The sequence below is a fragment of the Hakea prostrata genome, chromosome 2, assembly GCF_041222555.1.
Source record: "Hakea prostrata isolate BN-2017 chromosome 2, UWA_Hpros_2, whole genome shotgun sequence".
NCBI classification, from domain to species: Eukaryota; Viridiplantae; Streptophyta; class Magnoliopsida; order Proteales; family Proteaceae; genus Hakea; species Hakea prostrata.
This window is the reverse complement of record NC_142601.1, coordinates 30,365,149-30,390,142: the sequence shown is the minus strand read 5'-3', so window position 1 is coordinate 30,390,142 and position 24,994 is coordinate 30,365,149. Positions and strand designations below refer to the sequence as shown.

At 41.1% G+C, this 24,994-nt stretch overlaps 1 protein-coding gene across 6 annotated transcripts in view; it reads right to left on the bottom strand.

The window, feature by feature from the left end:
* The window catches only part of LOC149024208 (F-box/LRR-repeat protein At1g67190-like), a 31,147-nt gene extending 8,278 nt beyond the window's left edge, over positions 1 to 22,869 (bottom strand). For 4 of the 6 annotated variants that reach the window (XR_016171609.1, XR_016171607.1, XR_016171610.1 and 1 more), the window contains exons 1-2: positions 22,649 to 22,869; positions 20,689 to 22,015 (exon numbers count right to left, since the gene is read on the bottom strand). Coding sequence is in view for 1 of the 6 variants with exons in the window: in XM_089144519.1 (XP_089000645.1) it covers positions 20,753 to 22,009 (1,257 nt within the window). In the remaining 5 variants the exon portion in view is untranslated. Of the gene's footprint in view, positions 1 to 18,903; positions 22,016 to 22,648 lie in introns of those variants that run through there. The other 2 variants (XR_016171608.1, XM_089144519.1) reach the window with 2 other exon arrangements.
* Positions 22,870 to 24,994: the final 2,125 nt, after the last annotated feature.

The window sequence follows — 24,994 nt, the reverse complement described above, 5'->3', positions numbered from 1 at the left end:
GAGCACCATATGGTGTAGGGGTAGACAGGCACCATCAAAACCAGTGTTATTTGTCATTGCGTTTGTTCTCCATTATTCTAGCAATTGAATCTTATTAGTTTTCGTATTTTTAAAGGCTGATTCCTAACAAACTGGTATGAGCGTGTTTCGATCCGAGAGAAGGTAAATGGAGACCTGATTGTCCATGTTTTCCGGTGAGGGGAGCATGAATGCATGGCTGAGGAGGTTATACTCTTTTATTTGGAAGAGGAGACTGGGTACAGTAGTGGCTCTCCAACACCTAGAAGGGGATACCTAGGGTTGCGTTTATCAGAGAAGTTGGCTGAACTTCGAATTGAAGAAGCTTCAAGGAGGCCCTGCAACTTGATTTCCGTAAAGAAGCTGAGTCTAGGAATGCCAGTGTTGAGGAGAACAACATCGAGGTCGTAGAGTTGGAAAGAAATGTACAGGAATTATTAAGGGAGAGTTTAGGGCTGGAAGGCCAAATTACTGCTCTAAAATCGAAAATTGGATCCTGGTTATAGTAGGTCAAGATTGACAGACAACGATTTGGAACGTGTATGGAAGAAATGAGGGGTTTCATGGAGGTTAGGGGAAAATCAATTGAAATCGATTCCCAATCTTCGGAGATCCAGAGAGAGAAGAGCATGATGGAAGTGGAAGTCACTAAGAACCCTTCACATTGTGCATACACCAATTGAAACCTGTCTGCAGTAAGGATATACTGTTTTGCATTGCACATGAACCCATAGTGGAGATAAAAATTTCAGGTTATAAAGGTCAATCTATCACCAGAGTGGATTCAATAAAAAATGCAGAACTCATCTTCGCATATCTAAACAAAGAAAGGGAGGTACATGTGAGTGAAGAAAGGGAGAAGCTTCATCAATTCAGAAAGAATGACGAATGGGCGGCAAGGAGTCCAGAGTAGCCTCTTTGGATGAGCACGAAGACAACAGAGAGGGAACATGGATGGTTACAACACAGGAAGTGGAGGAAACAAGTAGCGACGTGGGGGTGGTTATGAAAGGAACTCCACAACTTGTTCTACCCACGATCCACTACCATAATCCAAAGGAGAGGTGGTCATTCCCGGCATGCAAGCGATTAAGGATAGTGATGGGATGAGTCTTGCGGGAGAAGAGAAAGAAAAGAGAAGGCTGAACTAGGCCACAAGTGGACCCTTGAGCTTGGTCCGGTTGAACAGTTGAAGTGGTCGAGCCGGTCAAATAGGTGGGCCTATGCAGCTATAAAGGCTCGTACATGGGCTTTTAAAACACAATGCTCTAGGCTCAGCCAATCTAGTGGGCTAGGAAGCATACAGGCAAGGATCCAGCCCATTTCATTAATTCCTAGACTAGCCTAGCACATTATCATCCTCAGCCCAGCTAACACAATTGAACCTCAGCACATTATCTTCTACCTCACTCCTCTCGATGGTTCTTGCACACACCATAGTTGTCAAGGCGTCGCCTAGGCGACGCCTTGGCGTCCTGGCGGCATTAGAGGGTCTAAGGCGATACTCGCCTCAATTAGAGCCCATAAGGCGGTCGCCTCGGGCTCTGAGGCGTCGCCTCGGACGCCTCGGACGCCTCAGACCCTGAGGCGACTACCTTATTGGATTTTAAAAACCACTACTTTTTATTCCAAATCAAAGGCCAAAAAATAAATTGGAAATTAGATTCCAATTGGGAATAATCTAATGGTTGAATGCTTATATAAATGTTACATGGGATCATTTGTAACATTATTTCTTCAACCCCCCCCCCCCCCCAAAAAAAAACAAAAACACAAAAACAAAAGGAAAAAATCAAGAATTTGTCGAGTGAAAACCCAAAATCCCTAAGCGGTTGCTCTCGAGTTGGCAGCACTGTATCAGACAGCTAAAGTTTGTAACTTCTCGACTCGCCTTCTTCTCCTATTTCTATCTTTAATGAAATCGTAGGATTTTTTCCTTTGTATACATTCATTTAACCTATCAAGATGATTGCATTAAAATTGATGTTTGGGTTTACCGTTTACTTGCTGGTTATTGGCTTGTGTGCTTTTGATCACCCTGTTGTTCTTATTAATTAAGTAGGATTAATCACCATTGCTACTAATAGGTCCCTGCAAACAGCCACAGAAAACCTGCAGTATTTTGGTTTAGACTTGAATCAGTTAGTTGTCTTGATTGATTGGTTTTCCATACTAGACGATATACTGGAATTCTAGCGGAAGAATAAATTCAAGAGACAGAATGGGCTTTTTCTCAAGTTAGGGAGCTTTTGCTCTTCTGATTGGGTGATTGGGAAATTATAAATCAAGACAGAACATCTGGATTGATGCAGGGATTTTAGAGTTCAGAATATAAAATCAAGAATGACCAAAATTATTGATTATGAAGTAAACAGTAACGAGATTCAGAAGAAGAATGACGCAGTTTAGGAATCAGAATTTCAGGAACTTTAGTTGCAATGGGAAAATCAGGAAACTTGATACTTAGAGAGTTGATAATTAATGGAATTAGTGTATGAGATGCACACTAAAAAGTAAAAATTTCACTTAAAACGCCTTGACCGCTTCAAAAGCGCCTCGTTGACTCATCGCCTCAACTAGCTAAAACCGCCTCGCATCGCCTCGTCGCTGTGACAACTATGGCACACAGAGCACAAACGGAGGAGGTGGAGGCCAAGTGTTTGAACGCCATCCATCTACAGCCGACAGCGGGAACTCAGGGACACCGGGAGCTGACTGCGGTGGCGGACAGCTTTCAAAGGACGATGACCCTAGTGCCTCAACTCTACTGTTAGGTCAAGCTATCGATTTAAGCAAATCAAGCTGAGATTGGAATCTGAGCTGGCAGAACCCTTCACATTAACCTGTTTGTGGCAATTTATCGACAAATTTAAAGACTTTTACACCCTTCTTGGTGGATCTGGTTTTGGACTTACGACGTTGGGCGATGTTTCATTACGTATGCAAATGGAGATGTTTCCATCGTGCACCCAAAGGAAACTTTGGAATCTAGGAGTGAATTTTTCTCCACTTCTCCGCTTGAACAACATGCAGAGGAATGTGTAGATGACCTGCATTTGGTCGATTCCTATGCACATTTGAAGAAAATATAGGCAGTGTTTTCACTTAAGGGAAATGGCTGCCAATGCCCATATAGAAACCCATGGTGCCAGTCTGCTGAGAGTCCTTCATTCATATATTGATGCACAACTAAGTGCAGCAGATGTTGTGTTCTATAGGGAACTTGTCAATATTGGTTTTTGGCTGAACACAGTCCCAATGGCTGTTCCAGGTGTGTCCTTCCCATCACCTGAGCTTCCAAGGTTTTTCTTCATATGGGTTGCTTGGGTGTATGTGGGTTTCGAATCTATTGGATCCCAAGGAGGTTTGGTTTGAAGAGCTTGAACAAGAATGGTTGTGGCAAGCATGTGAAAACTGAAAACTAAGCTTCTAGCTTTCCTACACCTTGAGGACAAGGTGAATTTTGAGGGGCCAATAGCATTAGGGCCCTGGCATCATGAGGAGGAAAGAGAGCTTTTTTATTTATTATTATTATTATTTTTTTAATTTTTTGGGGTTGGGTAGGGAGTCATCATAACCAACCCATGCTGGATTATTTATAGGGGGAAATATGTGAGGGTAGGTATCAAATATTTTGTGTAAGGTTTGGGCAGCCTTTGGTTGAGGGCACCATATGGTGTAGAGGGTGACAGGAACCATCAAAAGCAGGCATTATTTGTCATTGTGTTTTTTCTCTGTTATTCTAGTAATTGAATCTTATTAGTTTTCGTATTCGAATGTGGGTTCCTAAAAGAGTTGAAGGTCAATGGGCATGGGGTGGTGTTGTATCAAGGAGAATAGGATTTGGCGGGGGAATTGAGGAGTTGCAGAATTTCAGGTGAGGGGATGGCTTCTATGATGCCGCAAGGTGGAAGGGGAGATTGGGAGAGATGGAGAAGGGATAAAGTTGGGGGGAGGGGCTTGGGGATTGCTTACTTGATGTTTGTTAAAGAAGACTAAAGGACTGTTGAAGAAGATCCACTGAATGGAGGTGCCACAGGGTTTGAATGCTTCCTTTTCCTTGCTCTGTAGAAGAGAATAGGGCTGATGTTAAAAAATTGCAAACACTTCAAAAACAAAAACAGCCACATGTTTTCCCCACTTAAGAAGGAAATACAACTTAAGATGGGGTTTCAGCTAGACCTTTCCTAATGGGACTAGGACTCCTTTACAAATCATAGGCTGACTCAAACATTAAAAAAAAAAAGTATGATTGGGATCCTAAAAGTATGCGCATCTAATTGGAAGCAGTAGGGCTTGATGGGGAAATTACACCACAACCGCCTACCACTCATTTCTACCAGAGAAGGAGCAGCAGAATCTTTCCCTGTGGTTCAGCTACTAAAGAGGCCAATCTGGACCCTTAGGAACGGTCCACATGCCATTTTTTTTTTATATATATATTAGTATTCATATTCTTTCAGATTTTCTTTTGTAAGGGTAATTTAGACCTTCTTTTCACAGCCTTAGAGTTATTAGGTTTTATTTTATTTCTTTGAGTTATTGGGGGTATTTTTGGTAGTTTCAATCAAAGAACCATTTTCCGTTCGTTTCACCTGGTTCGCTGGGCGGGCAAAATGGAGAAATATCTCCGATATCTCGGCGATATTTCGCCACCCAGTTCGGCCAATCCCCGTTTGCAGATCTTGGAAACCCTAAAGTCATATTAGGGTACTCTATCTTAGAGTGTAGATTGGGCTATGCTACAGTTAACAGTCGAATTTGCCGGTGAAGGAATGTGGTGAAACTGAAAGGAAGGCTAAAGGGCATCGTCTCAAGAATTTACGAAGGTTCTCTTTCTTCTTCTCCGGCCTGGGAAAAGCAGTGAACTGTAGAAGTCCCCAACCGAAAGCAGCCTTTGGTTCTGTTTCTTTCTCTTTCTTTCTTCTTCTTCTTCTTCTCCTTCAACGATCCGGCGACATTTCGCCGGAGTCGTGGATCTCTCGGTAGCCATAAGCCTCCTTCTTCTTCTTCTTCTTCTTCTGCGTATCTCCTCCTTTCCTCTTTCATTCAAGAATGGGATTTCATAGAGTGATAGAGATCTCTGTTCAGTCAATCAAAGTTTTGAAGTTTTCCGGCAAAGTTTTGAAGTTTCGCCGGAAAATCGACGATTTTCCGGCAAACTTTGAAATATCGGTTTCGTTGTCTTTTTTGTTCGCCCACCGGCAAACTTGGCGAATTTTGCCGATATATTGTTCCATGGTTTCAATTATTTCTTTCTTTTAAGTATGCAACAGCCTAAGAGGAAGGCACAAATGAAAGAATTAGGAAAGAAGAACTCACGCTGCTCTCTCTCTCTCCCATGGCAGAACCATCTCTTCCCTCTTGCTCCAGGTAATCTCTCTTCCCTCCTTTCATCCTTGTTTTCCAATAGAAAAATTCCCCTTGCTCTCCTTTACAAGAACCTACTCTTTCTTTTTTTTCTCAAAAAAGACCTAGTTTGTTTCCTGGAAATCTTTTTCTTCTCCCACAAAACACCCGGTTTTTCTGTTTTCCTGCAGAAAAATCTTGTTTCTTTTTTTATTTCCCTCTTTCCTTTATTTCCTCTTATTTCCCTACCCTACGACAGCCTCTGTTTTTCCTGTTGTTAGTCTCCTTTCTCTTCTCTTTGTTTCTTTTCTTTCTTTTATCTTCTTGTTCCTATGGCAGTCCCACTTGCTGCCTTATTTTCCTCAATGTATGCAATATCACCGAAATTCAGGGATATATCGCTGAATTTCGGTAGTTTCAGTTCATGGCGAACCGAAGCCATCGCCAATATCTCATGAAATATCGCCAAAAATATCGCTATTTTTGGCGATATAAGTGAGAAGTCACCGAATTTTGGGCGAACTATCTCATTATTTTTTGGGATTTTCTCTCTCCTCTCCAAACCTCCCCCAGAGCTTCTCTCTCCTAGTTCTTGGCATTTTTTCCATATTTTCGTTCGATCTTTGACATAAAACCTTAGTTCTCACTTCATTATTGACGGATATAGCATTATTCACGGCGATCAAGTGAGATTTCAAACAGATCTGGGTGTTCTGTGGAGTTTTTCATCTAAGAGGTAACTATTGTTCTCTAAACTTTTCTTTCTTTTTTTAAATGCATGCCATAATATTGTTGGATGGGTATGAAATTAATATATGTTGAGAATACAGTAGGCTGATCTACAAACTCATGGAGTCGGATTTTTTTTTCACTAAGTAATTTATTTATTTATTTTCGGGCGTCAAAATTTGTATTTTTCTACATTGCAAATGCTTACTTTTTGCATGATATATGTGTTGTACCATGATTGAAAAAATATATGTGAATCTCCATGGGCCGATCTACAGACTCACGGAGTCGGAATATTTTCGACCTAATAAATAATTATTTTATTTTTTGAAATTTATTAAAATATTAATATAAAATCTAAATAATTATGAAAAAAAAAGAGAAAAAATTAGGAACAAATAAGGGAAATGATTTTGAAAATTAGAGAAAATTATGGAATAACTATATAATTATTTTCAAGTGTTGCTCGTGTGGTTTCATTGTCAGTTTTGATAAGGTAGCATTTTCTTTTGTCGAAAAAATTTAAATATTGTTTAAAATATTATATTGGTATTGTTTAATTATTTATACAATCATTTTCGTTGCAACAATTATCATGTCTAGCAGTAGGAGAGAAGCAAGTTCACACGGAGTACAGAAAGGCCGGGGACAGGGACAGCCACAGCCACAGAGAGGTGCAACAAGGGGGAGGGTTGATCCTACATGGCAGTATTGTGTTGCTATTGATGGCAACAAGAGTAAAACAAAATGCAACTTCTGTGTGGATAGGTGTTGAACTTAGGTGGCATAAGCAAGTTTAAGGCTCACATCACCGGTAGTTCAAAGGATGTGGCCACCTGCACTGAGGTGAATGTTGATATCGAGAAGGTAGTTAGAGAGATGGAGAAAGAAAAGGGGAAGAAGAAACAGGAGAAGAGGAGGGTGAATGATGCATCGGATGAGGAGGTGCGGGCACCATCATCTTACAAAGTTGATTCAGATTTTGATTAGGATGTTGATCCCGTTGATATCAGAGTGCAGGAGGAAAGGGACATTAGACGAGCAATGGCTGAGAGTAGGGAGATGCAGTACCAGGAGGAGGAGAGGGTCAAAGCTAGATTTACAGGAGTTGGTCCCTCTTGGCCTGCAGGGGTTGGATCATCCGGATCAGGGGTTGGAGCATTTGAATCAAGGGGTTGGAACATCTGGATCTAGGGACAGGGGTGGTATACATGGTTTGTTCAACCGATCACAGAGTCAGAGGGTCACTTCTATGGCAGATCTACGGAGACCACGTGACTATCCACAAAGGAGGGATCCTATTGTAGAGCAGGATCCTAATATTTTCAGAAAGAAGGGGGCCAAGCAGCCCAAGATTACTGGTGCATGGAAAGGTATGGCTAAGAAAGTGAAGAAGGCAGTGTCAAAGTGGATGCACTTTAGTTTGGTTTAAGCAAACATAGCACAGGGTCCTTATTACAAGAATATGATTGACACTATTCCAAAGGCAGGTCCTGGATATGCTGGTCCCACCCCTAAAGAGGTGATGACCACCTTACTGATTGAGGAGAAGGAGGAGCGCAACAAGTACATCAGTGATTTGAGACAAATGTGGGGGTCATATGGATACACCATTATGTGTGATGGATGGACCGGTCCGACAATAAAGTCTATCATCAACTTTATGGTGTATTGTGATAGGAGGACCCTTTTAATAAAATATATGGATACCACTGGGCAAACAAAAGACCATAGGTATATACTTGGACTCCTGCAAGATGTTATTGATGAGGTTGGGAAGAATAATGTGGTGCAGATTATCACCGACAATGGCTCCAACTTCAAGAAGGCGGTGAGGTACTGGATGAATACACTTGGATATAATCTATATTGGACACCCTTTCCAGCTCATTCTATCGACCTCATGTTAAAGGACTTCGGTAAGATCAGTATTATCCAGAGCACAGTGGAGAGAGCCAGCTAGGTAACAAATTTCATCTATAATCATACTGCTACTCTGGATATGATGAAGTGAGCATGCGAGGGTGAGCTAGTGCAACCTAATTCTACAAGATTCGCCTAGAATTTCATCGCCCTCAATAGTATTAAGGAAGGCGGGCTTGAGATCCACGTTTGCATCAAAGGAGTGGTTCTCATGGGTTGGATCAAAGTAAGTATTTTTTTTCTCTCTACTATTTGTTTAACAAGTTCTTAACTTATTATACATCTATACTATGAATATCTAATATGTAGTATTTATTACTAACTTAATGTGTTTGTGATAATTTAGTACAAGTAGTGGGCGCACTGCACAGATGAAAATCTCGTCTGATGAGTTTTGGAGGAATGTGACAATTGTGCTGTAGACCTTAGATCCCATAATAAAGGTCTAACGTATGGTTGATTCCTCCCTAAGGGGGCCCACTATGCCCAACATTTATGTAGCCCTTGAGCAAATGAAGATACCAATCCAAAGAGCTAACCCTAGAGGTTGCATCACTTACCTAAATATTGTGCATACTAGATGAACTGCTCATTTAATGCATCCGATGCATATGCATAGGGCGGGTAAGTCATTAGTATGAGTTATTAATTTGTAACTTGTAGTAGATATTAAGTCTTTAACTGTGAGTTTGTGAATTATGTAGCCTATTATCTCAATCCCAAATATCACTATAGTGAAAATTTGGGGTTGCGGTCAGACTTGCTCAATGCCGTTATGGAGGTTATCTCGAAGTTGGAGCCAAACCCAGTGGTCCAATCAAATTGCCACATGGAGGTTAGAACTTAATACTTGTTTTTTATTTGTGAAAGAATTTAGCTAACCATCAATACAAATTATTGCAGATCAAAATGTTTAGGGATGCACTGGGGGCCTCTGGTTCAGTTGTTGCTTTACATTATCGACAAAATTATGATCCAGGTTAGATGCATGTTACTACTATTATTATTACATTTTACATATAAGTATATAATTATATAAGTAGGATTTTTTGTTAAGCATTAACTTAATTTATTTGTGATAATGCAGCTGAGTGGTGGGTTCTGTATGGGGGCGATGCAAAGAACCTCCGAAGAGTGGTGGTGAAGATCCTCTCCCAAACTTGCTCTGCCTCTGGGTGCTAGAGGAACTGGAGTACATTTGGCATGATTCACTCCAAGAGGAGGAACAAGTTGGAAAGTCAATGCCTGAATGACCTCGTGTATTGCCACTACAACATGAGGCTGAAGTTAGAGCATGCCAGGTTAAATGGTAACCATGAGATGGACTAGGACGTCTAGCTCGATGATATCTTCGAGGTCACTGCAAATGAACAACATCCCCTCACTGATTGGTTATTGGACAGGGGTGAGCTGGTGTTAGACAAGCCTAGAGGTAGGCTAGACCCAATCATTACTCAAGCTGTGGGAGTTGATGTAGATGAGTACATGGCATCTCGAGAGGGGCAGGTACATGTACAGGCGGTTGCCGCCACTGCAGATGGGGATTGGATAGTGGAGCCTGGCACGCACGAGGATGATCCAGACGACACCCTTGTTCCCAGTTCCAGTCAAACTCGGAGGGGTGATGATGATGATGATGATGACGATGACGATGGTCTTGGTGGTGGTGGTGGTGGTGGTGGTGGTGGTGGAGTAGATGAGCGATCACATGTTCCATTATCAAAGACACAGCATCCCCCCAAGAAGTACACTGGAGAGACTTAGTACACGCAAGCCACCCAAGATAACGATCATGGAGGTAAGCTTTATTTATCGTGGTCATCCTACGAGCTACACTCGGCCAAGGGAGGGGGAGGGTCATAGGGGGAGCAGTAGCATATGCATGGGTATGGGTCGTATGGCTATGGTTATAGTGACGATACTCGATCCTATGGCTCATACGGCCATTTCGATCCAATGGACGGGTTGTCGGGAGTGATGGGGTCCATGAGCTTGGAGCCTGTAGGCTCCACATTTGCTTATGGTTATGGTGTCCCTTCCGCTTATGGACACAATGATACATACTTGTCTTCTAGGAGTTCACACTACCATGGGTATAATTATGGATCTTCCATGAGCTTGGGTTCAAAGGATGGCAGCACATCCACTTATTGGGGTTATGATGGTTGGGGTCATCATCATCAGAGTGTCCCGCTTATGCCTCCATTTGGCTCGGAGACAACTGCTATGTAGGAGACAGCATACCAATATCCTTTCGATCATACAATGCCAATTGAAGAGCTCTGTTCACGTTACCCCCTGATGGGAGTAGTTTTCCAGCCATAAATGATGCCAATTATAGAGCTCTGGTTTCTTTGTATGTCAACAATCATCAGCATGAGATGTCTTGGAGTGACTTCAAAAAAATAATGGAGCATAAGCTTGAAGTTGTAGCCTTTGGGCCTTGTACCACACTATCACACAACACAAAGCTGACGGATCCACTAAGGCATAGTACTTGGTATTAAGTATTGATAGGTCGTAGTTGTATACTTGCATTTGTATACTAGTATAGTAGTATTTTTTAATGATGTTTATCGCTCTATTGTCATTGTGCATATTTATGTTGGTTTAATTGTTTAAAATAATGTTATAGAATTACAGTTTACCCGTATATAGTCGAGTATATGCCGATTGAGAACACCAATTTGGGTGAGTTTTTAGGCAAAACCAGTCATTCCACTGTGTTTATTGGCATCAAATTAGGGTAGACACCAAGTTTCAGCCCAGATTGACCAAAAATACCCCCCGAAATGGGGGGGGGGCAAAATCTGCCGAAATATGGACGAAATCTCGCCGATATTTCAGCCGGCGATATGGGCTGAAATTTCGCACCCTGATTTTCCTCTTGTCCTTTTGGCATTCGTCTTTTCTGCCACTTGCTATTTCCTGCTGGCTACACTGTCACTGCAGTCCTGTTCCTAGTAGTTATATCTATTTATATTTTCTGCTACATCCATATTGCAATTCTACTGTGCTGCCTTCTTGTTCAACATTACCTGCTGGCTACATATTTGTTGATTTGGGTTTGGAATGAGAGTTGTCTTTATCTTTTACATTGGTTGTAACTCACTCCTATATTGAGTAAAAATTGGATATATTATGTCTTGTATGAATTTCTTTATTTCCTTGAATGTAATGCCCCAACCCCTCTAGCCTAGTCTTGTGGATTGGATGGTTAAATATTAAATCTGATTTGCACTTCCACAGTTCCACGACCCTTAAGTTTGAGTATTGCATGCTAGTTATAATTTCCTTTGCTGGAATTTTAATTTAGTATAGTTCTCTGAGTATGAAAATTAATTCTGTGCTGTGCAAAACCCCTCCCTTCTTGATTTAGATTCCTTTGTCTTGTAGAATACCCTAATATAGGGCTGTCCTACATGAATCTGGTGTTAGAGCATGGTTAGAATATTTTGATTTTTCTTTATTCTGCATCTCAGAGTGTCTAGGAACCTTTGCATCAAGTTAGCATTTTAGTTCTTAGTAGTAACAACCTCTAGTCCATTGAGCAGACCCTCCAGACCCTCACTGACAAGCTTACCATTGTGGAGACAACCCCTCCCACAAATCACTAGGTAGACTACCCCCGTTGAGCACCCTGGCACCGACCCTAACTTAGAGGATCACCATTCAGTAGGTAGTGAAGTAGTAGGAAACTCTGTCTTTAGGAATTTTCGAGGTAAAGGGAGAGGTAGAGGTCATGACCCCCGTGGGAACGAGCCGTTCGGAATCCCACTCCATACAGATTTTGTCTAGATTCCTAATTGGAACACCTCGATAGGGGATGCAAGCTACAGGAGGCCTCAACCTTCCACAAGTGCCCCCAAACCACCCAATAACCTGCCCAAGCCATTTGACAATAAGTGTAAGGGTATCTTGGGAGCTAACCCAGTGAGGTGTTTCAAGTGCCAAGGTACTGGACACATTGCCAGAGAATGCCAAACCAAAACCTTTACATGGGGATCATGAGGATTGTGGAGTTGAGGATGATCAGAGTGGCAAGTATGAGGATCATCATCCCCAGGAGGATATTTCTGATGAGGAGGTTAATGGAGAGGTCGTCACCTCCAGATTAGGACTGGTGAGACATGACCCCATAGACCCCATCCAGCGACGAGCTCGAGGCTATTGATATTTCTCCTCTGGGTGTAGTGTGTTGCATGATATCGCAACCTAAGGACAATGAAGAAAACTAGCGGTGGACTAATATTTTCATCACCTATACTTGCCACTTGGGAAAGAAATGTAGAGTTGCCATTGATAGTGGGAATTGTATGAATGTGGTGGCATAACATGTTGTGTCCCGGATGAGGCTTAAACCTGAAGTTCACCCCAAGCCTTACAAGGTTGCCTGGGTCGATTAGTCCTCCATTTCCGTTGATTGAGATGTTTAGTCCCCTTACACTTTGCAGGCTATGAGGATAAAGTTTGGTGTGATGTCCTAGACATGGATGTCGCCCACATCATTTTAGGGAGAACTTGGATCTATGATTTAGATGTCACTAATTATGGAAGATCCAACATCTGTGTGAGTTTAATGGGAAGAAAATTAGGTTAACCCTTTGTGCTCCTAAAGAGATTAGAGTCCCTGAGAACAAAGGAAGCACTGCAAAACAAACCTCTGAGAAAACACTCAACATCTTGAGTCAAAAGAGCTTTGAAAGGGAGTGTAAAGAAACACAGGTTATTTATGCCCCGGTTGCCTAACAGAGTAATACAGAGACATCGCACTTAATCAACCTTTATTGAGAAAATTCAAGCAGTTGTTCCTAGAGGGGACTTCCAGATGAACCACCACCTATGTGTGACATTCAGCATGCCATCGATCTAGTTCCAGGCTCATCCCTGCCAAATTTGCCTCACTACCGTATGAACCCTAAAGAGCATGTTGAATTGAAGCATCAAGTTGATGACCTTCTCCTAAAGGGTTCATTTAGGAGAGTCTCAGTCCATGTGTAGTGCCGCTTTGCTCACGCCAAAGAAAGATGGTACTTGGCGCATGTGCATGGATAGTCGAGCCATAGGCCCATACATAAAATCACCGTTAAGTATAGGTTTCCCATACCTAGACTCAACAATATGCTTGACATGACAGCTAATGCTAGCATATTCTCTAAAGTTTACCTAAAAGGTGGGTACCACCAGACACGGATGAGGCTAGGGGACGAGTGGAAAACGGCCTTTAAGACAAAAGATGCCCTTTATAAGTGGCTAGTCATGCCTTTCGGGCTCTCTAACACCCGTAGTAGTACCTTCATGAGGATCATGACAGAAGTGTTGAGGCCCTTTATAGGTAAGTTCATGGTGGTCTACTTTGATGACATCCTTATATATAGTGAGACCCAAGAAGCTCACCTTGATCAGCTGCGTCAGGTATTCCAGAGGCTTCTAAAAGAGAAGCTTTATGCTAATCTTAAGAAGTGTACCTTTCTTTAGTGACCAGGTGGTGTTTTAGGTTTTCTTGTGTCAAACAATGGAATATCAGCTGACCTCAAGAAAGTTTAGGCAATAGAAGAATGGCAGGAACCAACCAATATTCATGAGGTTAGGAGTTTCCACGGTTTGGCTACTTTCTACAAGCGGTTCATCCACAGGTTTAGTACTATAATGGCTCCCATCACCGATTGCATTAGAAAAGGTGAGTTTAAATGGACTAAGAGTGCTACTACGGCCTTTCAGGAGATTAAGAGACTGATGTTTGAGTCCCCAGTCTTGCGCTTACCAGATTTCTCTAAGGTCTTTGAGGTAGCTTATGATGCATCAGGGGTAGGTGTAGGAGGTGTTCTTAGTCAAGAGTCCCACCTTGTTGCCTATTTTAGTGAGAAGCTAAATGAAGCTAAGCAACAGTACTCGACATATAATAAAGAGTTTTACGCAGTAGTACAGGCTTTAAGAAACTAGTGTCATTATCTGCTACCGCAAGAATTCGTCCTATTTTCCAATCATCAGACTCTCAGATACTTGAACTCCAAGAAGAAATTAAACCCTAGGCATGCCAAGTGAGTTGAATTTCTACAGGTTACACCTTTGTGCTTAAGCTCAAGCAAGGAATGGAGAACAAAGTTGCCGATGCTCTTAGTTGAGTGAATGCCTTGTTGCGCCAATATAGTGCCCATAGTTGTCAAAGCGGCAAGGTGACCAAAGCGATTGGGGGTCTTGTCTAGACAATTAGGCGGCATTAAGGCGACCAAAGCGGTTGGGTCAAAAATTTTCAATATAACTACTTTTCAATACAACTACTTTCTATAATAAGCTAAATAAATATTCAATAATCACATTCATCCAGAAAAAAAGCATTCAAGAATCATAATTATGAAAAATAATTCAAAAAAAGAACACAAATATAAGTTCATCTCATCAAACCATGGTTGTCAAAGCGTTTGCCTAGGCATTTACTGATTCATTGATTCTTGATGTTGAGTATGGCTTATGCTTCACATTCTATTGCCGGTGGGGGTGTGGGGGCAATGCCCCCAAAGCAAAAAATAGGTTCTATGTCACTTTGGGCCTTGGAGTTCCTTTACAGATTGGTCGTCAATTAAGCGGTTGAAAAACCGCTTTGCCGCCTAAGCAGACGCTTTGACAACTATATTGGTGCCCATAGTAGTGCGAAGTCCCTATTGCACAATTTGAGTGTGCAAGTTGTTGGGTTTGACCAAATGAAGGGGCAATATCATGTTTGCCCTGAGTCTGGAGGGATCTTCACTACTTTCAGCAGTGACCCACCAGAGCCACATCCTAATTATACCTTGAGAGACAGATTCTTATTTAGAGGTCATAGACTATGCATTCCTCAGACTTTATTAAGAGACCATCTGATTTGGGAAATACATAACGGCAAAGCCACCAGACACTTTGGTTGAGATAAAACCATTCCGTTAGTAAACGACCAATTTGATTGGTCTGGCTTGCAGAGAGATGTAAATCGTGTCATTCGCCAGTTGTGCATGTCAAATTGCAAAATAGCACAAGTAGAACACAGGTGTGTATACTCCTCTACCCATTCCCCAATCCCTATGGCAGGACCTTGGCATGGACTTTGTGTTAGGCTTACAAAGGAGCTTCGAGAGGCAATGACTATCTTTATGGTAGTAGATCACTTCTCAAAGATGGCTCACTTCATCCAGTGCTCGAAGACATCCGATGCCTCTGCAGTGGCAAAATTGTTCTTTCATAATATCTTCAAGTACCATGACCTTCCCCTCACCATAGTGTCTAACAGAGATGTCAAGTTCACTAGTCACATCTGGCGCACCTTATGGTGCATGTTAGGCACCAAACTCCAGTTTCCACAGCTTTCCATCCTCAGACTAACGGTCAAACTAAGGTCGCTAATAGGAGTTCAGGTAATCTTCTTAGATGTCTAGTTAGTGAGAGTTTGGGTACGTGGGATCGTATTCTACCCCATGCTGAGTTTGCCTATAATATGTTTAAGAAACCGGTCCACTGGTCTATCTCCTTTCGAGATTTTCTCAGGTTTTCTACCTAGAGCCCCCCATATATCTTACACATGCCCTAGTCAGCTCTAAAGTTAGTGAGTCAGCCGAGTCTTTTACACAGCACATACATAATTTACATTCAGAGATACGACAACAGGTTGCTTCCAGCAATAAGGAATATAAGTCTCGTGTAGATGTTCACTGAAGGCTGCAGGAGTTCAAAGTAGATGACTTGGTAATGGTTCGGATCCACCGGGCTAGATTTGTGAGAGGAAAAGTGAGCAAGCTTTATTCTATTAGGGCAAGCCCATTCAAGGTAATTGACTTGCCAACTGATATGGGGATAAGTAACATCTTCAATGTTGAAAGCCTCACTCCTTACCATGACCAACACACCACCCCTCCACCATATCCACCTGTAGTTGGAGATTCCCCTTTTGATATTGCTCAGCAGACCCCTTTTGCCCGCATTACCCCTTCACCTCCACTACCCCTATTTACCACATCACCTGAGGAGATTGAGGATGTGCTAGATAAGAGTCATTTCCACCACCCATGGAGGATGGCATAAGTTTTTTATTAGATGGCGTGGATAACTGGCGAGCAATGATTCTTGGATTACATACGAGGAGTTTCAACGACAGGACCCCAACTTCTTAGAGTACTACCAAAGCTCTCATCTGAGGTGAAGTCTATGCATGCAGGGAGAATTGATGGGGACATCACACCATGACCACCCACCACTCATTTCTACCACAGGGGGAGGAGGCGGAACCTTTCCCTATGGTTCAGCTACTAGAAAGGGTCATTTGGACCCTTGAGACCGTGGTCCACATGCCACTTTTTTCTAATTTAGGTATTCATATTCTTTCAAATTTTGTTCTGTAAGGGTGATTTAGACCTTCTTTCCATAGTTTAGAGTTATTAGGTTTTATTTTATTTTCTTAGTTATTGGGGTATTTGTGGTAGTTTCATTTATATTTTTCTTTTAAATATGTAACCAGGCCAAGAGGAATGCAAGAATGAAAAAATTAGAAAAGAAGAACTCCTCTCTCTCTCCTGGCGAAACCAGCTCTTCCCTCTTGCTCCAGGTAATCTCTTTTCCCTCCTTTCACCCTTATTTCCCACTAGAAAAATTCCCCTTGCTCTCCTCTACAAAGACCTAATTTCTTTTTTTTTCCCCTAAAAAAAGATCTATTTTCTTTCCTGGAAATCTTTTTCTTCTCCCACAAACCCCACGGTTTTTCTGTTTTCCTGCAGAAAAATTTTCTTTCTTTTTTTTCTTCCCTCTTTCCCTTATTTCCTCTTATTTCCCTACCCTAGGGCAGCCTCTGTTTTTCCTGTCATTAGTCTCCTTTCTCTTCTCTTTGTTTCTTTTCTTTCTTTTATCTTCTAGTTCCTACGGCAGTCCCACTTGCTGCCTTATTTTCCTCTTGTCCTTTTGGCATTCATCTTTTCTGCCCCTTGCGATTTCCTGCTGGCTAAGTTGTTACTGCAGTCCTATTCCTAGAAGTTATATCTATTTATATTTTCTGCTACATTCATATTGCAATTCAACTATGTTGCCTTCTTGTGCAACATAAGAATACCTGCTGGTTACATATTAGTTGATTTTGTTTTGGGAATGTGAGTTGTCTTTATCTTTTACATTGGCTGCAACTCTCTCCTCTATTGAATAAAAGTTGGTTATATTATGTCTTGTCTGAATTTCTTTATTTCCTTGAATGTAATGCCCCAACCCCTCTAGCCTAGTCTTGTGGATTAGATGACTAAATCTTAAATCTGCTTTGCACTTCCACAGCCCTTATGTTTGATTCTTCCATGCTAGTTATAATTTTCTTTGCTGGAATTTTAATTTAGTATAGTTCTCTGAGTATGAAAATTAATTGTGTGCTGTGCAAAATCCCTCCCTCCTAGATTTAGGATCCTTTGTCTTGTAGAATAGGGCTCCAACAGGGTGTGGCAAATGACCAAAATGCCCCTATGCTGGTTAGGCCTTCCTATAGGGCCATAGGAAATAGGGCAGGGTCCTCCCTGGTAACATCACTTGTATGTTTCAGGATCAAACTGTGACCAAGACAATTGGTAGAGAAGTGAGCTAAGGGGACTATATTACTTGAGAACACTAATTCACCTTTTGTTGTTTGTGCCAATGTTGCCTCTCCCAATTAGATTCATTGTCACCTTTGTCATCTTTAGAAAGCTTAAAAAAGTTAGAATACTACTTTTTGGCCTTTGTCTAGTTTAGAACGTGAGTCTTTTTAGTTTAGGAAACTCCATCATCTGAGTTATCCTTCTAGAGTCAATAACTGGCCTGCTTTTCTTATTTCATTAGTCCATTTGATGTTTGGGGGCCACGGCCTGTTACTTAAAAAAAATTATTCTATGCCTTTTGTTGATGAGAATTCTAGGATAATCTGGTTATATTTAATGAAAATTTTATTCTGAGTTGTCCTAACCATGTTCGTACAAGGGAGCAACTAGCAGATCTGACAACCAAGGCTTTGGATAATACGAGGGTTGACTACATTTGTAACAAGCTGGGCATGAATAATTATATGCCCCACCTTGAGGGGCAGTGCTAGAAGGATAAAATGGCAATAAATGAGCTCAACTGCTAATTCTCAACAGGGGTGGGAGCCCTTTATTGAGCTGGTTAGTATTTCTAAATCCTATTCCTATTCTGTTTTCTTGTAGATTTCAGCTATAAAAAAAGCAGTAGGGCTTTTGGAAACTTCACAAATTAACAGTGGCTCCACAGCAGATCAAGTTCCCTTCCCTCTTCTCTTCACTTTTTTATTTATAACTGACACATCCAAACAGTTCACAACCATTGTGCAAGTGGAAACCTCACATTGCATTTTAAATGCAAGGAGAAAGGAAAACGATATTGACTATACCTGATAGTCCACAAATGAAATGAGTTATGCTCGAACAGCTCCCTTCTTCCATGATCGAGATCATGTAGAACATGAAGGGGGGGGGCTCTAGGCAATTTCAAAGAGCCATCATCCAGCTCCAATATCCGCTGGAATGGAGAACAGAACTCCGTAAAGAGGCTGGTGGTTATACTTAAAAGTTCATGGAAGTAACTTGGAGATAGTGGTGTTAATTTGAGGCCACTTTTGCAGGACCTTGCCTTTTCTAGTGGGGCATCGTTTTCAGTATGCTCTTGTATGCCTGCCCCCCGGCCTTCCCCAATTTATCTCCTTTGGTCAATGAGTTTTGTTATACAGTAGTCTAAAAAACAGAAAAGAGATGGTGAGACAAGAGAGAGGGAATAATGAAGAAGAAGCAAGGAGAAGAATGAGTAAAACTGGAAACAGAAAAGAGATGATGACACGAGAGAGAGGGAAGAATGAAGAGTGAGGAGGAGAAAGAGCTGCAGAAGTGGCAGTCCCCCCCCCCCCTCTCATGCAGAGAATATATAGACATTCAAGTATCTTCAGTTTAGGAAAAGATTTCCTAAACAGATTACAAGCAATCTAGATCACATCTGTAGCAATCTAGCAACAAATCAGACCATACCAGATCATATCTGTCCCATATCTTTCCTAAATTAAACACATAAGAATCTGGACCAAATAAGTCCAACGCTGACCTGACCCTTAAGTAACAGTAAGAAGTAACACTTCCACTTAGTCCTTTAACAAATTTATTTATCCATCCAAAAAAAAAAAAAACTTCGGAGATGGTTCAAGTTTGAGCTTCAAGAGAGGTCAGGCTTCCACATGAATTCCTCTTGTAGCCTTCAATCAAGACCTATGTCATGCTTTCTTCAATTGTTTAGATGGTGGCCTCTTCCTTGGACACCCCCTGGTGCACTAGGGTTCCAAATAGAGGAAACTCAGGAAAGAAGTTTCTAATGCAGCTCTCAAACTAGATCAGGAGCTCTGGTACCAAGTTGTAAATCAAACTTGCAAGAAACCACAGTATTTGGAAGAAAGAGAGAGACGAAGAAGAAAAGCAGATGATTGTAGAACATATGGGAGGTACTCTCTCCCATATATTGATTCACCTAACTTCAACAAAGAGAAATACATCCTTACCCCCCCTCCCCCTCCTTTCCTCCAAAGAAAAAGCTTATAAGAGAGAGTCAGTGGAGGTCAAAGGTTAAAAAAAAAAAAAAAAAAGAAGCCCTTGTACTGCACACGAAAACACTATGGGTGCATACCTAAAATAACCTAAGTCTGATGGTAAAATCTTCAGACAATGTGTCAGCGTTTCTTAAAAAGTGCCATTAAGAAGCAAGCTGAAACACCGACTTGCAATGATTTTTGCCTTTCACCTCACTTATGCAAGCGGAAACACCAAGCTGAATACAACATGGCTTAAGACCTGAAAATGAATCTTTCTTTTACTTTTTCTTTCCTGAAAAGAAAAGGCTGTACACAGTGCATGAGGCTCCCATGCTTAGCAGCATATGGAAAGGGTCAAATGTATACAGCCTTACACTTATTTTGAAGAGACTGTATCAAGGACTTGAGCACATGACCAAGTCTTCAGCAAGTGAGCACTTGACCAACATGCCAAGCATGACCTTCCTTTTCTCTAACTTTTTTACTCATCAATAAATAAAAGGATCACACCCCATCTTCAAAGAATGTAGAGCCATTTCTCTTCTCTGCTAAAACAGATGGATGCATACATATACCACATTTGATCACTATGATTAATTATTGATACACATTCAATCAAAAAGAAATATGCATTTGGTTTCTTAAGGTTCTAGTCAAAAGAAATGGCACAGACTTGAAAGTAATGGCCAATGAAATGCCATATCACATTTCGAATACATCAAGGCTAATAAAGGGACTAGGACCATGTTACAATCTTTGATACACAAAATAATCACAAGGTTTCAGGATAAAGAGAAACAGCATATGAGGACATATGGATTCAGGAAGGTGGGGAAATGTAAAACCATAATACAAGAATGGTAGTTTTTTTTTCTCTTAATTATGCTGAGTTATTTCTGTTTTAGAATTTGTGAACGGTTAAATAGTGAATGAAGCAAGACAATAAGATCATTTGACTAACAAATACAAAACTTATAACTCGTCCAAAAATAATAGCACTAATGGACAATGTTCCACTAAAAATGTTATCCATCAGCAGAAAAAAATACACCAGAATTTAGCTATACATAAGAGAAAAGCATGCATACTGCACGTACAGCAAAGTTTACCTGATTATGCAATTAATAGTGAGCCAAAATTTTGATACCACCAAGGGTATTTTACCACATTTTTCTATTCATACTCAAACTGCACTTCAACATGCTTATACTGCCTCATGAGCCGAACAATGGATGAGGTAAAATTGGCCAAGATACAGCATTCTTCATGTGTCTTGGCTTCTGAAACAACCCCATGGATGACCAACTTTTTAAGGTTAGGGCACCTCTCAAGCACTCCAGCAACCCATTGGGAAAAGAGTTCACTAATTAATGTCCACCCAAGTTCCAATACAACAACATTCTCCAGCTTTGTAGTCCCTTGTAAAGCATAGTGAACCACTCCATCTCTTAAATCATAACTCAATGATAAGTGTTTTAGCTGAGGAAAGCAAACAGCAATTGTCTCCATGTCCACAATCTCATCCTCATCATCAAATACCAGACCCCAAAGGCGAAGCCTTCTCAATTTTGATGATCTTGAGATCATTTGGAAGAACTTTGGCCAAATAATCGTGAAGCTGCTGACATCTACAACCTCAAGATTTTCAGTATTCTCAATTTCAAGATGAAGCATACTGACATCATCCATCTTGAGATGCTTCAAGGTACCTTTTCCAATGAGGTCAAAAAACTCTAGGGTGCAATCTTTTAGACACAAACTCTCAAGACCGTCAGCCTCCAAGACCAACTTGTCCAAACTGATTGCCTCAACATATATGTTCTTCAATGTTGGACTGTTAAGTTCCATAGTTGCCTGAGAATCTGACATCACAATTTCTGGACTGACAAGGGATAAGACTTCAATCCTGGGGCAGGCAGTAAGCAGAAGGCTCAGATCCAATGCTGAGATACTGATGTAACTCAGAAACAAGGATTTCAGACAAGGGAATCTCTGGTAGCTGGGTTCAATCCCAGTAATGGAATGATGAGACAAATGTAGCCCTTCCAGCTTCTGCCTACCACACTTCTCAAAAATGTTAACATTCGGGGTGGTTCGGACATTATATAATAATCGGCGCAAAGTTCCTCTTGTATACATAAGCCACGCAATCACTGGAGCTGCTGAAAACTGATCGACATCATCCATAAAAATAGATAGACACTGCAAACCCCTGGTCTGGAATATTGTTTGGGTTATAAGGATCTCCAATCGGCTAGTTGTGAGATCACGATAAACAGGCCAATCATTCGAGTTGAATGACAGGGTGTGAAGGTGATTCCGGTAGGCTTCTCTCCACTTCCGGCAAGTTGCAGAGGCAATCACCACATCCCTTGCAGCTCCAAGCCGGGAAAGTATGTTTCCTATGACTTCAACGGGAAGGCACTCCATAACCTGCTGAACAAAACCAAATAAATTCTGTATAAGATACTAGTGCTTCTGATTCGATGGGGCTCAGTGAAACATCAAAAATATATTATAAATTCATACTTGACCAAGAAATAAAAATCTACTTTTTAGGCTCGTGCTTGATCAACAAAATTGAGTCAATGCTACAACACACTGCAGGGACCGGATGGTGAAATCTCTCTAAATGGGTTCTTCATCTTCCTCGGGATATGAAGGAAAGAATTTTGCAAGATTAATTCTCAGTTTTCATTGTCAAAGCATCACCACATTCCATCGGATCATAGTCAATCAAACAATTCAAATACTTACCATCGATTTACAGGGCAACCTACATATTCGATCACAACATCTAGTATCTGGGTTTCGCAAAAAGTAATTCAGGTGCTTTTATTTCTTGAAAATTTCCAAAAACTTCGAAGAAACTCATTAGTTGTATTTAAAAAATCAGCGGAGGCTTAAACCCCGCAACCAGATTTAATGGGAAAAATTGATAGAAATTTTATCAATTGAATTAAAAAAACCAATCGATCCACCCAGCTTCCAACGAATTTATTTTCTTCGAGCAAAAACGAATGCTCCCAACATTAATAAACTAACAAATTCAAGAATCCAGCATCTTACCAGCAACCTAATTCGAAATCCAGGACCAATCGATTGAACTTCCACATTCAGATTTCAAAGGTTTCGGACATTTAAAACAACGCAGACGGGCAAATGCAGAGCAAATCAAAATAGATCGAGGCACACCAGAGATAGAAACGACGATCCGCAATAACTCCCGATTGGCAATGGCACTCTGGCAGACAGTGAAAATTACAGAGGCGAAGATTGAAAAGCAGAGGGTAGAAATGGAATCAGGGTGTTTTTTTTTTTTTTAATTCCATAAAAACTGCTCAATAAAGCGACCGTGAGATCCGGCCTAAGTTGTAAATTGGATTGGTTCGGTTCTCATAGGCGGTTCAACTTTATTTCGGTTTTGGAAAGAACAGTATGAATCAAAAACGAACCTAGGTACGCGTTTAGTTGATGGATTCTGTAGAATCTAGATTTGATTTGCAATCTGGGTTCAACAAAATCTGGTTCTCTGGAATCAGGTTCATAATGGAAAAACTATTTGGTAAGTCTGAGTTTGAGATCTAAATTTACTTGAAAATTGTTTTGTTATACTGGGTCCTAGAACCTTAATCAATTTGAAAAACTATTTGGTTAATATGGATTTGGGTTTGATGTGTCTAAAAATTGTCCAATCGTCAAAGGCTTGCAAAACAAATGTCAGATGTGGGCCTACTCAGCGGTTGGGAATCCACATCCGATGGTTAAATCAATAAGAGCACCACCAAAGAGCTTTGGCAAGCTGCAGAGCTTAATTGCAAGAGTCAATGGAAGGAAACGATTCAGTTACCTTTCCTTTGAGTTATGATTTGGTTTATATAGGGTTTACCTTTCATTTATAACCGTTGGATCAATTCGCCAATCCTCTCTGTAGGTGCTTGATCGTAGGGTTTAATCTCCAGAATCTAAGTTAGTTTTCCATATGTGGCACAATTGTATATCCCGAACTTGGTGGGATCACAATCCTTTCTATAATCGTCAAGTTCCTTCATGCTCAAGGCACCAATGGGTTAACCTCTAGAAGTGGTCCCGACTGGGGCGTTTGAACTGGTTGGTTATTATTTTTACTCATCACGAGCCCCCCAAACCAAACAATTGGGAATGGAGTATCCTGGGTTTCTTGAACGACCTCCAAACATCATATTTATTGTCAGAATTGTTACATCCTGTCGAGCTGCAATCGTTCAGTGCAAAACAGGCTTTTCTCGCCTAGTGTTCATTGGGAACAGGCGTTGTAACAACCCCGTATTTCTAACCCGGGATCCGTATTGCAGGTTCAAGAACTTGAAGGTCTAGCCGGGTAAATTTGTGGAGTGTTCGGATAGAAGTCCATATCCATACCTTGAACCCATGGATCTGGATTCTCTTGTTGAAGAGCCTGCCTTGCTTGGTAGTTGGACCTCTGGAAGGCAAGTGATGTCTAGAGATGTCCGAAATGAAGGTAAGATCTCCCCCATGTGTTGATTATGGTTAGGTTGTACTTGGATTTCAACACCCTGAGCAAAACACCCTTGTATAGCAATATAATAGGGGGAGGTTGCTAGTGGTGGTTGATTAGACCAAGTGACTGCCCCAAGTGACCGCCTGGTCTTGGTTGCGGGATTTTGCCCCATTTTGCCCCCAGACTTCTATAAATAGCAACCCTCATTTATTTTATGAATATTATATTTGGGATTGTTGTTTTTGGTGGTTAGGCGGCAGTGGAGACGTGCTGGATGGTGATTTGAAGTGTTGTTAGTGACCTGGAAGCTCTTTTGTCTTTTCTAGCTAATCTGGTTGAGGTAAGTGATTCCCTGTTCACTCATACTCTACTCTTGGCTATGATTAAAGTAGATTTGTTTCCCTCTTTGGTTGTTCATGATCCTCCTATTACAGTACCTTTATTTTTAATGCTTTTGATGAGATTAGGGCCGAAAATGAAACCCTGCTTTCGTGAAAAGGATTGATCCAATCAAGGGGAGGATTCTAGGTAACCAATTTGGTGCCAATTGTTAGGTTTCGTATTACCCTTGGTTGTGGGAGTGTTAGGTTTGAAATTCAGACTATGATCATCCAAAAATCATATTGAAATCGGATGATCAAAAGCCTGAGTTTCGGATTTGACACTCACTGTTTTGGGGTGGTCACTAGTGGCGGTCGCTCAACCTAAGCAACCGGCCCAAGCAACCGGCTGGTTTCCAATGAGCAAGTAACTTTTGGATTTTGTCCAATTTGATTCATTCGACTTACATATTATTGTAACCCTATTTATAATTGTCTTGTGTTTCCCATAAAAGTCTTATAATTGTTTATGGTTTACAATCTAGAGGATTTCTACTTATTTACAAGTATGGACATACAACCTCATCTTTATGA